Genomic DNA, 16859 nt, shown 5'->3' on the forward strand with positions numbered 1-16859 from the left:
CAAATTTTCTATGTTTTTGTACTCCAGAGTTAATTAGTTAGTTATATTAACTAATATTGTAGCAAAAACAGCATATCATTCTGATAAAATAAAAATATATTATATTTTCCTCTTTCTTTACAAATTTTCTATGTTTTTGTACTCCAGAGCAAAGCTTGGGCCCAGATATTTCATTTACTACTCTAAGCATCAATGCACTAGACAAGAATATTTAATCGGAATGATTCTAGTATAATATATGGTTGGTTTTGCATTGCAGAATAGGCTACTCAATTCAATTAATAAAAAAAAAATAAATAACTCAATTAAATACTGTCAATCGAAAGATATTTTGTATCATGATGAAATATCAAATCCAAAATGTAGATTTTCTTGAAAATTTGTAGTGACAGAAGATTATAGTTACCTTCGCTGTTTCGCCTTTTCCTCGAACGTCTGAAATTGTCAACAAAAAAATAGATTTAGAATAAAGTAATCAAATCAAATCATACCCTATGTAATGTATGTATAGTACTTGTACATGTATTATTTAGTGAGTAGAAGATATACATTACAATTTCTCATCAGTATAATATAAGCAAAGTGTAAGCAGAAAAATCTAATAACATATGTTGTGATAGTTGAAAAAAAAATACAAGAATCGATAGAGTGCACTTTACTGATAAAAAACGTCACACTGTCAGCTGACAGTCGCAAGTGAATCTCACGATATTATCTATATATATATATATATATATATATATATATATATATATATATATATATAAAAGCGAAATGGCACTCACTCACTCACTCGCATAACTAAAAATCTACCGGACCAAAAACGTTCAAATTTGGTAGGTATGTTCAGTTGGCCCTTTAGAGGCGCACTAAGAAATCTTTTGGCAATATTTCAACTCTAAGGGTTGTTTTTAAGGGTTTAAAGTTCGTCTTTTAGCATGTATATTCTTCTTCTCCCAATCTCTTAATTATAATGAAATTTCCATATCATATGTTACTATAGAACTATAATCTAGATAGAGTACCTCTTCGAAACAGTTGTTAACTGGCAACTAAATTAATAATTTTGTCAGGTTGGCATTAAGTTGAGTTGACTTTGTTAGGTTGGCACCAAGTTGAAGATTTAAATGCATTTATCGCGGAAAAATTAATTGGGCACTGCTACTTCAATCCTGGGAATATTATATTACTAGCCGTCAGGCTCGCTTCACTCGCCATATCTGTTTAGCCAGACGTTTAGTCTGGACCCCCGACTGGATTGTCCTAACATATGATAAAAATGCCCAAATGAAAAATGCAGGCGAGCGAAGCGAGCCTGCTGATCTCATTCTTGGACGATCCAGTCGGGGGTCCAGGGGGCGGAGCCCCCTGGCTAGACGGATATGGCGAGCGAAGCGAGCCTGACGGCTAGTTATATAATATATGTACAAAATCCAGTTTTAGCATTAAATTTTCTGGTAGAGTTTATCACAAGTAATTTTCAGTTGGCAAAATATTATGATTCATAAACAGTATCTGCAATCAAAGAGATTCTTCAAACCTTTAGCTTTACAGTGAGATCATAATGCAATAAGAAATTTCCAGCTTGGAAAGGTGTACTAATGTTCATTTAGTTATCAATGAGGCGATTGCATTATATGAAAAATGGCTGTACAATAATTCTTGGAACTTACAGAGGTCTGGCGGGCTCGTCGTGTTGTGGCTCTCTGAAATTTTTTATAGAAATAAATATTAATATACACTACCATAAAAAATAAAATCCTTATAAAATAGATTTAGAAGAAATTAATCAAATCAAATCATACAATGGTACCCTATGTAATGGAAGTACAGTTGTACATGTATTATTTAGTGTGTAGAAAAAATACAGTTTACAATCTCTCATCAGTATATAAGCAAAGTGTAAGCACAAAAATCTAAAATATATGTTGTGATAGTTGAAAAAAATACAAGAATTGATAGAGTGCACTTTACTGATAGAAAACGTCACACTGTCAGCCGACAGTGTCAAGTGAATCTCACGATTTAAAGGTGCGTACAGATATACGCGCCGCGAACATGAGCAATTCACTTTTAATCAGCTGACTATATCTTTATTTTTACAGAAACGGTATAAGATATAGATATAAAAAGCTTGGCATCAGCTGATTAAAAGTGAATTGCTCATGTTCGCGGTGCTTAAATCTGTACGCACCTTTATATAAAACAGCGTCCGTTTATGGTAGAACCGATAAGATACATGGAGGAGCAGGATTATTCAATTCAATTCAATTCAATTTTATTCATTCTTTGCACATTTTACATAGTTTAAATACACAAAAACAAATACACAAAAAAATACACAAATCCTTATTTGTTAAGGATGATTTGGATTTCGTCGAATTGAAATCAGTGAAGGAAATGTCCGAGGAAATGATATTTGAAGTAGTTGGAATTAAATTACCCAAAATCAAGAGCATAATTATATGAGTATATAGGCCTTGTAGTGATAATGTAGTATATTATAATAAATTCTTGTCTTACTTGTATGAGCTTCTCAGTACGGTTTCGAGTCCTAGCTATAGTTTAATTTTATGTGGTGACTTTAATATAAATTTCAACTCTGACTGTAAAAATGCAAATGACTTAATCAATTTATTGAATTGTTTCAACTTGAAAATAACGATAAGTGAAGTGACTAGGCCAGGACGTTTAACTCCTGGGACATGCATAGACAACATAGCTACAGATATAGATGAGAGTAAAAGGTCATCAAAAATAATACATACTATGTTATCAGATCATTATGCATTGCTGATAGAAATGAACATCTTCAATAATGAAGGGAATGAAAATATGAATGAAAGCCCAAAAAATAGATCCTACTCGAGAGTGATTAATGATAGTAATACTGCTTTATTTTGTGGATTCATGGATAGGATTAACTGGAATAAGGTTTATTCACAACTCAGCATAGATGATAAATTTGATGTGTTGTTTGAATCGATTATGAATGCTATAAATACAGCTTTTCCACTTACTAGAGTTACAATTAAGAAGACAACATTTGATAAATGCTGGTATACAGCCGAATTTCATCAACTCAAAGAGCAGTGCGAACTACTTTACAATTTGACTGGTATTTATGCTCATAGTTTAAATTATTATAAATACTTGAGGAAAGAATATAAAGATACAGTAAGAAAATACAAAAAAATCTATGAAAAATGCAAAAACTGTATACTATAATAATATTATTAATAAGTCTCTAAATAAAAATAAGGAACTATGGAGAGTTGTGAATAAAATTTCTAATAAGAACTCTAAAGCTGAAGTCTTCCAGAGTGAGCAGAGTTCTGAAGTTTTCAATGATTTTTTTATAGATAATATAAATAGGATAAGCAAAAACATACATGTAAGTGATAAGGATAGCAGATATTACCTTGATAAGTGTCAATCTAATTCTAAGAGACTTTTCAAATTTAATCATGTAACGGTGGAAACTATGTATTAAAATATATGTTCCTTAAGCAATAGTAAATGTTACGACATTTATAATATTAATTGTTTGATATTGAAGATAGCTTCTCGTTATATATGTGAGGTACTCACTCATTTGTTCAATGAGTGCATTGATAAAGGCGTCTATCCAAGTAAGCTGAGGAATGTGAAGGTATTACCTATTTTCAAGAGAGGAAGCAAAAAGGATTTAAATAACTATAGACCAATACATATTGTACCTATTTCTCCAAGTTATTCGAGTCTCTGATGCATAATCAACTCTCTGAGTTTTTTGAAAGAAACAATTTGTTCACTGAAGCTCAGTTTGGCTTCAGACCAGGTAGGGGAACTAGTCATGGAGTTTCTTCTCTTATCAGCTCTGTTGTGTCTGATTTGAATCAGGGGTCGAGTGTTGGATTCAGGTCATACGATATGACAAAGGGATTCGATACTGTAGAGCACAAACTTCTGTGCAATAAACTTAAACATTATGGTTTAGATACAACCTCAGTTAAAACTATCTTATCATACTTGAGCAATAGAACGCAATTTGTGTATACAAATATTTCTAAAGGTCGACACATAAGTTATGGAGTACCTCAAGGGTCTTCATTGGGACCTATACTCTTCAATATATACATTAATGATCTTCCTGACTCTATTGCAAGTGAATCTAGTTCTGGCTTTTTGTTTGCTGATGATTTTGGCTTAAATGTTTAAGGTAAGACAAATTCTGAAGTTGAAAATGCTCTATCCAATTTCACAACTGATTTAAAAGATTGGTGCTCGGCGAATAACCTTTCATTGAATGAGGACAAAATTAGTGATATCTATTTCACGTTTAGAAAAAATGATGATCCCAGTAGCTGCCCTGTGGCAATCAAGTTTCTTCACAGTGAGATCATAATGTAATATGAAATTTTCAGCTTGGAAAGGGAGACTAATGTTTAAATAGTTATCAATGAGGCGATTGCAATGTATGAAAAATGGCTGAACAATAATTCTGAGAACTTACCGAGGTCTGGCGAGCTCGTCGTGTTGTGGCTCTCTGAACCCAGGTCTGGCGAGCTCGTCGTGTTGTGGCTCTCTGAAATTTTTTATAGAAATAAATATTAATATACACTACCATAAAAAAAGAATCCTTATAAAATATATTTGGAAGAAAGTAATCAAATCAAATCATACAATGGTACCCTATGTAATGAATGTACAGTTGTACATGTATTATTTAGTGTGTAGAAAAAGTACAGTTTACACTTTCTCATCAGTATATAAGCAAAGTGTAAGCAGAAAAATCTAATAATATATGTTGTGATAGTTGAAAAAAATACAAGAATTGATAGAGTGCACTTTACTGATAGAAAACGTCACACTGCCAGCTGACAGTATCAAGTGAATCTCACGATATTATATAATATACTAGCCGTCAGGCTCGCTTCGCTCGCCATATCCGTCTAGCCAGGGGGCTCCGCCCCCTGGACCCCCGGCTGGATCGTCCAAGAATGAGATCAGCAGGCTCGCTTCGCTCGCCTGCATTTTTTCATTTTTATCATATTATATTAGGACAATCCAGTCGGGGGTCCAGACTAAACGTCTGGCTAAACAGATATGGCGAGCGAAGCGAGCCTGACGGCTAGTAATATAATATTCCCAGGATTGAAGTAGCAGTGCCCAATCAATTTTTCCGCGATAAATGCATTTAAATCTTCAACTTGGGGCCAACCAAACAAAATCAACTCAACTTAATGCCAACCTGACAAAATTATTAATTTAGTTGCCAGTTAACAACTGTTTCGAAGAGGTACTCTATCTAGATTATAGTTCTATAGTAACATATGATATGGAAATTTCGATTCTAATTAAGAGATTGGGAGAAGAAGAATATACATGCTAAAAGACGAACTTTAAACCCTTAAAAACAACCCTTAGAGTTGAAATATTGCCAAAAGATTTCTTAGTGCGCCTCTAAAGGGCCAACTGAACATACCTACCAAATTTGAACGTTTTTGGTCCGGTAGATTTTCAGTTATGCGAGTGAGTGAGTGAGTGAGTGAGTGCCATTTCACTTTATTATATATATAGATATGTACAAAATCCAGTTTTAGCATTAAATTTTCTGGTAGAGTTCATCACAAGTAATTTTTAGTTGGCAAAATATTATGATTCATAAACAGTATCTGCAATCAAAGAGATTCTTCAAACCTTTAGCTTTACAGTGAGATCATAATGCAATATGAAATTTTCAGCTTGGAAAGGTGTACTAATGTTCATTTAGTTATCAATGAGGCGATTGCATTATATGAAAAATGGCTGTACAATAATTCTTGGAACTTACAGAGGTATGGCGGGCTCCTCGTGTTGTGCTGGCTCTCTGAAATTTTTTATAGAAATAAATATTAATATACACTACCATAAAAAAAAGAATTCTTATAAAATAGATTTAAAAGAAAATAATCAATCAAATCAAATCATACCCTATGTAATAGATGTACAGTTGTACATGTATTATTTAGTGTAGAGAAAAAATACAGTTTACACTTTCTCATCAGTATATAAGCAAAGTGTAAGCAGAAAAATCTAATAACATATGTTGTGATAATTGAAAAAATACAAGAATCGATAGAGTGCACTTTACTGATAGAAAACGTCACACTGTCAGCCGAATCTCATGATAATTGAAGATCTTAACTTTTAGTAGTGGAATACATATAATATATATTATACATAATTTTAATATATATTTTTAATACATATAATATATGTGTTAAATCTCACTTCGCATTTTTCTTCATTCCATTTTTGTATTTAGCGTGCATGTCTCAGCTGTTAGTTCAATGCTTGTCGTCGAAAGAGAACTCGTTGCTCTAGCATCGAGCGGCTAAAGAGAGTATTAGAATAAAGTGAACTAATTCCGGGGTCATATCAATGTCACAGGAACAAGGGAATGTTCACCTTGCCAAAGAGCTATGCATTGGCCCATTGCACATAGCTAGGGATGTGGGAGTTGTAGGTATTTGAATTGAATTGAATTGAGTTTATTTCGCCAAATTATACATGATTATAATATTTAAAGAGGGCACAGAATGCAAGCAGCACAACGTAACAATTGTGTAAAATAAAACTCAAGACATCATGACCTAAGGAGTAATACAATAATTCTATACAATAATATTATATTAAATTATAATAGTGATACAGTCATCTTATAAGAAATAATAAAGGTTGATATCTATTAATAGTGTTATAAATAGAAAGCTTTAGACTATTATAGTTTATCCTCAGATCTGAGAAAATTGCACTGCTTAGCAAATCTGAACCCTAATAATGAAATAATAATTGCCCACATAGGCCTAATGGGCCTGTTCGTGGGTCAATGAGTTCAGAACTGTAAAATATTTATTATTCTACTGATAGTATTTTATGTTATTTAATAATAATATAAGACACACACTCACACACACCCAGACACGTTGAATATGGAGCAATCACAATGGCATAGGATATATCCATGAGAAAAGGGTCTACACTTGACAGTCTGTTGGCAAAGAGAGAAAGGGGGAAAGAAAGAGGAAATTAGGTAGGCCAATTCAGTGTTGGTAGGCAGATTGTAGCAGCCGCTCACATTGATCTATATCCATAGTCTTCAGTCAGTTTGAAACGATTTTTTTGTATTTGGATATTTTATATATGCCCGGCTGACCAATTTCATGAGGAATATTATTCATAATGGTGTGACACAGAAATGATATATTCCTGTCACAAACTGAGCGTAAGTTACATGGGAGACCCAAGTGATGAAATCGCTCATGCCTAGTAGAATGAGGGTGATTAGACTCTGAATTGAAGTATATTTTATTCTTAAACATGTACAAAAGAACTGCCTTGATGAAGAGTTGCCTAATTCTAAAAACATCAAAAGTCAGGAACAACTGATCAGATAGAAATCTTCTGCAAAGGCCAAGGCCAGCTTTTATAATTGTTTTCTGGGTGACTGATAATTCATCTAGTAAGGTTTTGGGTGCACCTCCCCATAAAACAATACCATGGGACAAGACAGACTGGACATATGCAAAATAAACGGTTCTCAGGTGATTTATACTTAAGATTCCCCTCAGCTGGCTGAACACATAAATCATCTTCCTCAACCTACTATTGAGATATCTAACATGAGTGCTCCATGTCAGTTGACTATCTATGCATATACCTAGTTATTTGTAATCATACACGGTTTCTATCACATCACAGCTGCAATCGTCACACCAATCAGCACCGCATGTATGAACCCTCAGATTAATGTTGGTAGGAGGAGCACGGCTGTCATGTAGAAAAATAGGCAAACATTTGGTCTTTTTAGTGTTCATACTGAGTATATTTGTATTGAACCAACTTTTCAATTGCCTCAGCTCACTTGAAGCGATTCTGTAGACATGCTCCCAGCTGTCCCCCTCAAAATAGATTGCAGTGTCATCAGCAAAAAGCATCATTTTCCCAGACATATTTTCCTGAATGATATTATTGATGTAAACCAGGAATAGAATCGGACCAAGGATGCTACCTTGGACCACACCATATCTAATGTCTTGTACGGATTTGTAGGGATGTATTTCTTGTAGGGATGTGCATAGTAGGGATTGCTACAGTCTTCAGGGGGAAGTTTGGAAGATTGGATGAGCTGAACCTCCAGAATTCAACTGTGGAAGAAGCACTTTATCTTCAGGATCAGAACCAGCATCTGTTATTTTTGGTGACTAACAACCAAACCCACGAAGAATCCACATATCAGGCTTTGTGGCAAAGTCTAATGCACCTGCGGACTCATCTCCAATTCCAGGGAGCGAAGCAACTTGGGGTTCCCAGACTCGACTGTGACTATGATGAATTGGACTGTGAGAACAATGATTGGAAGAATCTTCAAGGACACGTGAATCAGCATCGTCACCTGTTGTGTTTAGAGCCACACCAAAGGAGCCATTGAAACCAGCTTCTGCTTGCCACACCTTCAGGATGGATCTGGGACAGAACAGTTTTAAGGAGGGGGCAGTGTTATGGATGAGGCTTCTAGAGGGGCGGCTGTGGCTTTGGAAGGGTTTTGTGGAATCTTCCAATGTGTTCCGGTTCTTTGCACACAGAGCTGTCAACTGTTGACCAATGGCAAACGCTTGTGGTAATCAGCTGTACAGCAGAGGCAGGGGGCTTCTAGATCATTGCCATGAGTCCAAGTCTAGGTGCAGGGAGGCGTCGGCGTTGACCAATGACAAGTGCGTTCCAAACGCTGTGTGTGTCAACAAACACTGTGATTGGTTGGGTGTGATTAACACCTCCAAATCCTTCACAAGAGTTCTGCTGGCCTTATATTAATGGTGTGTGTGTGTCTCAGTCGGCAGTTCAGTTGAGAAACTGCAGTGGAGCGTTTGCTACTTCTTATCATGACAGAGATGCGATAAACTGATAATAGACTATATTGTAGTTGTTTATACAGTTATCATTCTTGGTGACAGTTATTCTTATACACTTATTTATATTAGTTAACCTATGCTTGTGATATTTCTGTTTAATCTATTAGGTAGCTTATCAGTTTATAGTTGTATATAGTTTTACTCCCGTGTGTTATAGTGTTATAAATAATAAAGCTAATCAGTATTAATAGCTACAAGTGTTTCATCAGTGTAGAAACCTGTAACAATATTTTATTCACCAAGAAATTATTATATTTTTCAATGGTTTAATGATGATACATTTTTATAATCAAGAGATTAATAATTTATAATAGAGAGATAATTATTGTACTTCTACATTTTTAAAAATGAACTGGCAACGTTACAGAGCTAGAGAAAGATAGCACCATCTGATTTTTTGAATGATAGACAAGGATAGCAACACTTATGTTAATGAAATATTGCCATTATAACGTGGACCTCACTAAACCAGTGTTTGGTAACAATAAGTTTATTTCTATAATTATACAATAAGATTCAATTATTAAAAGCAATCAGTAAGTTTATAACCGAGACGACTACTAAAAGGAGCTACACCCCTCATCACTTTCCATTATACCCACGCACAAGCCTAGAGCTCATGTGAGCATCATGCATAATAAAGGAAAACTTACTTCTCCAGCCTGCGGCGCCGGTGGGGTGGCGCAATTTGGATTTCGATGATTGAGTCGTCTTCCACTCCTTGGCGGTAAACACGTCTGAAATTGGTGATGCAAAAATACATTAAATGCCATTATTCATAATTATAGCTTTTATCGGCAGAGAGTTCCTTCTGCATTTTCTGCCTTGCCATATTAGGCATATTACCCAATTTCATTTCCTATTTACACTCAAGTTTACAGGTTATAAATTGGTTCTCAAATTTTTATCACTCAAATTTTACAGTGCCATTGAACTCTCCAAGTTAAATTCTTATTGCAATTTAAAATATATATTTTCAGTAGAATCTAGAAATTTTGATTTCAACACACCAAAACTATTCTACAAATTCTATGTTAATTTATAGGACTAGAATAAACACAATAATGTTCTTATACTAGAACAGAATTTATAGATAATGAGCAATGTTCATCGTGTTGGACTGATATATTGAGTATGAAATAATTAACTCTTGCTCGAACATTATCTACATTGAAAATTGCAGTGAAGAACTCATACATTTCTGATTACTCTACAGTAGGCTATTGATATTTTCATGAATCATGCTCATCTACAACTGTTTTACAATTATTTTCAAAACCTATCAACAACTAAATAGAGTAAATTCAACTTTGATCCGGACATAGAAATATTGTGGAATTTCTTCATACTAGTGACCCCTGGGTTGGAGGACCCGCTCGAAAACTATTGTATTTTAGGCCTAATCTTTGAAACAAGCAGCTTCTAATTACACAGAGTTGATGAAAATTATTGAAACAGCTGAATATTTCTCTTACAAGAATAATTTGACAGTAGGTTTCATTATATCACCAGATGTAATGAGGGCGGATGTAGACCTGACAGCAGATATACTCCAGCCGCTCTTTCACAGGATATGGACAAAAGAAAGTGTCCCAAAGGATTGGAAAAAAGGACTGATAGTGAAGATTCCAAATAAAGGTGACACCTCCAACTGTGACAACTGGAGAGGAATCACATTATTATTAGTGCCTGGAAAAGTCCTGTCAAGAGTTATTTTAATTAAATCGAATCAAGGACTCCATAGAAAGAAAAATGCAGAAAGAGCAAGCAGGATTTCGAAAACACTGCAGCTGTGTTGATTTAATAAACACCTTGAGAATCATCTTGGAGCAAAGTAATGAGTGGCGTGTCACACTATACTTGGCCTTTATTGACTTCGAAAAGGCATTCGATTCAGTCAATAGGTGTGTGCTGTGGAAAACTTTAAGAGAGTATGGAAGCCCAGTTAAAATAATTAGAATACTGGAGAAAATGTATGAGGGCTATGAATGCCAGGTACTGCATGAAGGGAAGATTACCCAGCCATTCCTAATAAGATCAGGTGTTCGTCAAGGTTGTGTGCTGTCACCAACATTGTTCCTGCTGGTATTGGATTGGGTCATGAGGAATGTACAGGCGGGGAGAAGGAGAGGACTGCAGTGGGGGTTGAGACAGAGGCTGGAAGACCTGGACTTTGCTGACGATATTTGCCTATTAGCCCAGCACTCCAGAGACATGGAAGAGAAACTGCTTAGGCTAGAAAAAGAAGCTGCAGAAGCAGGTCTCTGTATTAATAAGAAAAATTCAAAGGAAATGAGATCAAATGCAGCAACAGATAGGCAGTTTGAAGTGGGTGGTACTCGCATCCAGAATGTAGACTCCTTTGTGTATTTGGGGAGTGCAGTGACCAAGACTCGGGGCACTGATGAAGATGTTGGAAGCCGAATTAGAAAAGCGAATGGTGCCTTCATTCAATTGAACAAGTTATGGAAAAACAGAAACATATCTAGGGCAACAAAAATTCGGATTTTCAATACCAACGTGAAATCAGTGCTTTTATATGGATGTGAAACATGGAAGATCACTGGGCGAATTGTTGGGCAGCTGCAGACCTTCATAAATCGATGGTTACGTCGCATCATGTGCATCTACTGGCCAGAGGGAATCACCAATGACAATCTCTGGCAGTTCACAAATCAATGTCCAATCCAAGAGGAACTGAAAAGGACAAAATGGAGATGGATTGGGCACACATTGAGAAAAGAAGATGGTGCGATTGAGAAGGCTGCATTGAGCTGGAACCCCCAGGGATCACACAGACAAGGATGCCCACGAATGACAAGGAGAAGAACGGTCGAGGCAGAGTACAGGCAACAGGGAAAGACTTGGGCAGAGGTCAAGAGGCTCGCAGCCAATAGAGATGAGTGGAGAACATTTTCGGATGCCCTATGCTCCTCAAGGGGTCAAAGGAACTAAGTCAAGTAAGTCAAGGTTTCATTGGGGATTCTATTTGAAATGAAAAATTACTCTGTCGCTTTGACCCTCATATGAATCCAAATTCTTTTTTCTTCAATGAGACTAAGGTGGTCATGTGATACATGATTTTCGATACAGAGTTCCAAGAGAAAATGAATGGCAAAAGCCGCACATTGACATCTTAACCCGTGTCAGTTTGTTGATTAGTGAAGCTTGTACATTATCCAGGTGAAATCATGTGTCAGCGCATCAAGGACCACTGTCTGTGTGATAGCTGCCAATCAGCCCCAGCTGATGCTATCAATTAATAAATAATGGAAAACTGTAGTAATTGCATGCAATGAATTATTCAGCTCACTAATAAATAATAAATCACTACATTTTTTTTGTTATGCACTTTAAATGTTATTTTTCTATCCAGAAAAAAACAAAGGACTGAGCAAATTTTGTTGTCCAACGAACTTGAGCTGTAAAAAGGTTCCAAGAATACGTGTTTAAAATTTGAAGCTTATTGATCGATTCTTTCTCAAGTTATTGTAGAACATACACACAGTGCGACATATCATGCGTCTGTCAATTTTCGTGATAATCATAATGACTGGAAACATATCATCTCATTTGGACTGGACTATTGAAATTTGGGAGAGAAATTTGAGGTTGAATCGTCCTATCGATTCTCTCCAAATCATTGTTTCGATTATGTGTGTATCTGTGAATAAATTGATAAAGAAATGAATGAATAAATGTGTACTTACTGTTGGTGACCATTTGGGTCTAGCACCCTCAGCAGTATGTTACTCCCCCGTTCATGGCGTCGCCTTTAAAACAAAAACAGTTATCAATGCTAGTTTTTGTGATAATATTGAATATTATATTTTATCATGGAGAAAAGATAGCATATTCCGTGGTATAGGGCGTTTATGTTACAAATTCGAAGCCGATTTTGTGTTAACTCAAGCCGATCACTGTCGACAACTGTCTAATATTACTGTTTTGTAAGAACCGCACAGTATGAGAGACTAGCAGCGTCACACAGCTCCACTAAAATAGAATACTAGGACTATAATATTGAAATTTGAAACATACCATATGAGATATCTTCTCTTCTCCATGTTAAACATTTCTAATTGTATCAGGTAGTTTTTTTACTCAATTTGGAGGGAGGAATTAATTATAATTTATTTCTTTAGCGTATGGGAGATTCACAATACATATAAAGTTCATGTCACTGAAATGCTTACATTACTTATATAGGCCTAGGCCTATACACTGAATATTTCAAATTTCCTTGATATGTTGTGTAGTTTTTGACGAGGAGAAGATAAGTTTGTCTGACCGCCATTATTGGCTAGTCCTTTTAGCATTAACCAATGTAGTTAATGAAAATGAATTTGAGTTATGAAAACTGATTGCTGGAACAATTTTGAGGTTAAAGATGGTTGAAAATCAAAATTCCAATTTTCACAAAAATAAAAACATTATTTTCAAAATCATCTTTACCATTACAAGTGTCCAAAATATTGCCATATATCTTTACCCTATTATCAATATTTGCAGTGGCAGAAGTCTTTGGGGTGATCAGATTTACAGCATTTTATTTGGATTTTCGTTGAATACGGTAATAATATTATTAATTAATTAGCATTTAAATAGATGCAGTATCTCAGTAATATCCATTTGTCAAAAATTGCATCGAATTGTAATTTATCATATAAAAACAATCCAAATATAGAATTTATGTTTGAAAATTTTATGAAAAATCAAGTTAAAATTCAAGTAGCTATAGTGAGGTCCACGTTATAATGGCAGTGGATAAAGATAGAAGAATAGCGATGCCGATTCTCTGCATTAAATTATTATATTTCTACACTGTCAAAAACATAATTGGCATCTTTGTAGACCTAGAAAAGGATAGTACAATCGGCTTTGTTGAATGATAGACAAGGATAGCAAAACTAGAGTTGATCAAATACTGTCATTATAACGTGGACCTCACTATAGCAATAAGTTGAAATGAAGTGAGAATGTGCAAGGTACTTACCAGGTGGGATGGCTAATCTCAGCCATTACTGCCGGAGGCTGCGGAGCCTTCGGCCTGTGTAGTTGAGCTACAACAACAAAAAACAGGCAAATTCAGTGATCATTCATCTCAAAACACTAAAATAATAGCTGCCAAGTGTGAGAAAATTTTCATTCTTGTGTTATATGAGTGACAGTTTCAGCATTGGTTGAGTGGCTTAATATATTTATATTATGATAATCTATGATATCATATTGCCGGGACAGGCACAATACAGGAATGACGCGTCAATCATCACGTCTCAACTACTCAACTGATTAACTTGAAATTTTGCATAAATAGAATCCTAATATACTGACGATGGTTATAGGCCTATTTTAAACTCTTCAGGATTCCACTGGGTTGTCAAGTTGTTAATTGAACCCTGGTGGAGCACAGAAAACAAACAAAACAGTGAAAACACTCAATTTAATTAATTTCAGAGTGAAACATTAATATTCTATCAAAATTTTTGGAGAGAAATAGTATAAGCTCAGCCTAGGTTTTCCTCCAATGTCATAATAAATTATATATTCTATAATATATAATTATTATGATTATAGTGCTTTATACAATAAATTAAATGAAATTATGCTGGATATTGATAATAGCCTAATGACACTTTTTGTGTAGTTGAGAAGTTGATATTGTGGTAATTATTCATATTGAATGAAAAAGACTAAGAAATCGTCAAAAAACCACTGATTTATTGATAATTAGAAAGTGAAATTTATCAATAAATCAGTGGTTTTTTGACAATTTCTTAGTCTTTTTCATTCAATAGCCTACCGGTAATGATTTTCATTTCCAGCTAAACAAAAACATAAAACAAGAATTTATTTAATTGTTCATTTTATTTATTTTTTATCATTATATAATTACTTTATTTAATAATTTATTCCTGTGAGAAGACGTTTACAGTGAGATTTGCATTATTAAGTGAGTAGAAATGATAATAAGGCGCAAGAGTTGCCAATTTTCTGTTATTACCACTGCACTGCTTTTTCTAGTAGATAGCTGTGAATCAGTCATCCTTGAACATCTGATAATAGAATATTAATTGTTAATTCTTGTCAATAGATATCAACTCTATCTCGAATATATTTCAATCACCTAGCAAATATTTGTACATTTTAAAAAACTTTCATAATTATTAATATCAAATATGTTGTAAGTTCATTTCAAACTCTTCATAACCGAAAAAATAGGCAACTGTGCTGAGCTAGAAAAGCATCAAGCTAACAAACCAATGTTAATCAGGCGCTGACTTCATAACGTTAAACTCAATTCAATTTATTTGCCATTTTATAATAATGATACAAACACATTTTTTCTCTCTGCATTTCATCCTGACACCATGAATGTGAAACAGTATTAAACAGAAATAATGCGATAAAATTGAAAAACAAAATTCCATATTATGTTGATGGCATTGGCAATAATAATTAGTTTGTTCACTAGGAATGAGTTGAGAGTTTCATAATATGAATAAATTCAATTTTGACGACACTGCAGTCTAATTTAGTTGTCGTCAAAAATAGTTCAAAAACGAATTATCAACTAGCAATTCGTCATGGCTTGTAAAATAGATGAAAATATAATATTCAGTAGTATTTCACACATGAAATGTTTTCAAAAAATGAATAATCTCACTTTATAGTACCAATGAGATTCTCTATTCTCTACTTATTGTCACAATAATTTTGTTTTGTTTTCCAACTTTCTTAGATTTACTCTAGCTGATAGTATTGTTGTAATTACCGGGCTGTGGCGCCCCCATGAGAGCGATGTTCCTGGCTCTCCTGAGCCATTGTGGGGGCCTGTTACGTCTTCTGAAATAGATGAAAAACAAAATTGAATTTAGAAAAAGAAACATGCAAATAGCAACCACAAGTGCTTAACCATCAAAGCATAACAGTTAAGAAATCGTATCAATATTCTTCTACTACTTATTCATATAGTAGGTAAAGTCATAGAGAAAAAAACTAAGTTGTTTATGTTGTACATTTCAAGCCAAATTGTGTGTATTATTACTGTTTTTTTTTATTTTTTTTTTTACTTCTTATGTCTTCTCCGCAGTCTGCTTGACCGGGGAATCGCCTTTTTCGTCCCATCATGGGGGTGTCGGTGTTCACTTTTATTTAAGGTGTGAGAAGGTGTGGTCATCAATGAATTCTGCAATGCTATAGTATGGTCTGTCCATCAGGTATTGTTTTAGTCTTCTTATGAAGGTGTTGTCATTCACTAGGGATTTTATGTTGCCAGGAAGCAGGTTAAACAGGTATGCCCCCGAATAGGCCGGAGATCTACTATACTTCTTAAGTCGATGCTGGGGGAGGCTTATGTCATCCACGTTGCGTGTTCTATAACTGTGCTTATCTCGTCTTAAAGCCGGACTTTGGTTTACCACTAGGATGATGGATTCCAGGATGTATATTGAGATCACTGTGAGGATACCTGTCTGCTTAAAGAGTGGTTTACAGTGTTCTATGTAGTTTTCTCTTAGTAGGATTCGCACTGCCCTTTTTTGTATCCTTAATCTCGAGATTTCCCTGTGCTGATGATCCCCATGCGACGATGCCATATCTCAGGTGTGACATAAATAATGAGTGATATGCGATTAGTGCTGTCTTCTCATCAGCAATATTTCTGATTCTCCGGATGACATATGTAGCAGAGGAGAGTTTTTTACACAAATAGTCCGTGTGTTGCCTCCAGGTCAGATGGTTGTCGATAATTACACCAAGGAACTTTGTGCTTTCCACTGTTTTTATATTACTGTTTTGTGGTTCATCCTGGGTTTGGTTTGTTGGGGTGAAGTTCATGTGTACTGTTTTTTCATTATTTATGGCCAGTTTCATTCTATTGCAGATCGAGGTAGCTTCAGTAAGAGTTGATTCAACTATATT

The 16859-nt window shown here is 34.9% G+C and overlaps 1 protein-coding gene across 1 annotated transcript; it reads right to left on the reverse strand.

Moving 5' to 3' along the window:
• Window positions 1-406: 406 nt before the first annotated feature.
• Window positions 407-15867, reverse strand: LOC120355488 (the record flags this gene model as incomplete). Its single annotated transcript, XM_039443930.1, has 6 exons — window positions 15712-15867; window positions 13933-13999; window positions 12647-12709; window positions 9590-9673; window positions 4496-4567; window positions 407-435 (listed from the first exon to the last, which is right to left on the reverse strand). Coding segments are annotated over exons 1-6 (430 nt in total), but the record flags the coding sequence as incomplete, so codon positions are not given.
• Between the last annotated feature and the right edge of the window lie 992 nt (window positions 15868-16859).

The sequence above is a fragment of the Nilaparvata lugens genome, unplaced genomic scaffold (assembly GCF_014356525.2).
Source record: "Nilaparvata lugens isolate BPH unplaced genomic scaffold, ASM1435652v1 scaffold2173, whole genome shotgun sequence".
In the NCBI taxonomy this organism is placed as follows: domain Eukaryota; kingdom Metazoa; phylum Arthropoda; class Insecta; order Hemiptera; family Delphacidae; genus Nilaparvata; species Nilaparvata lugens.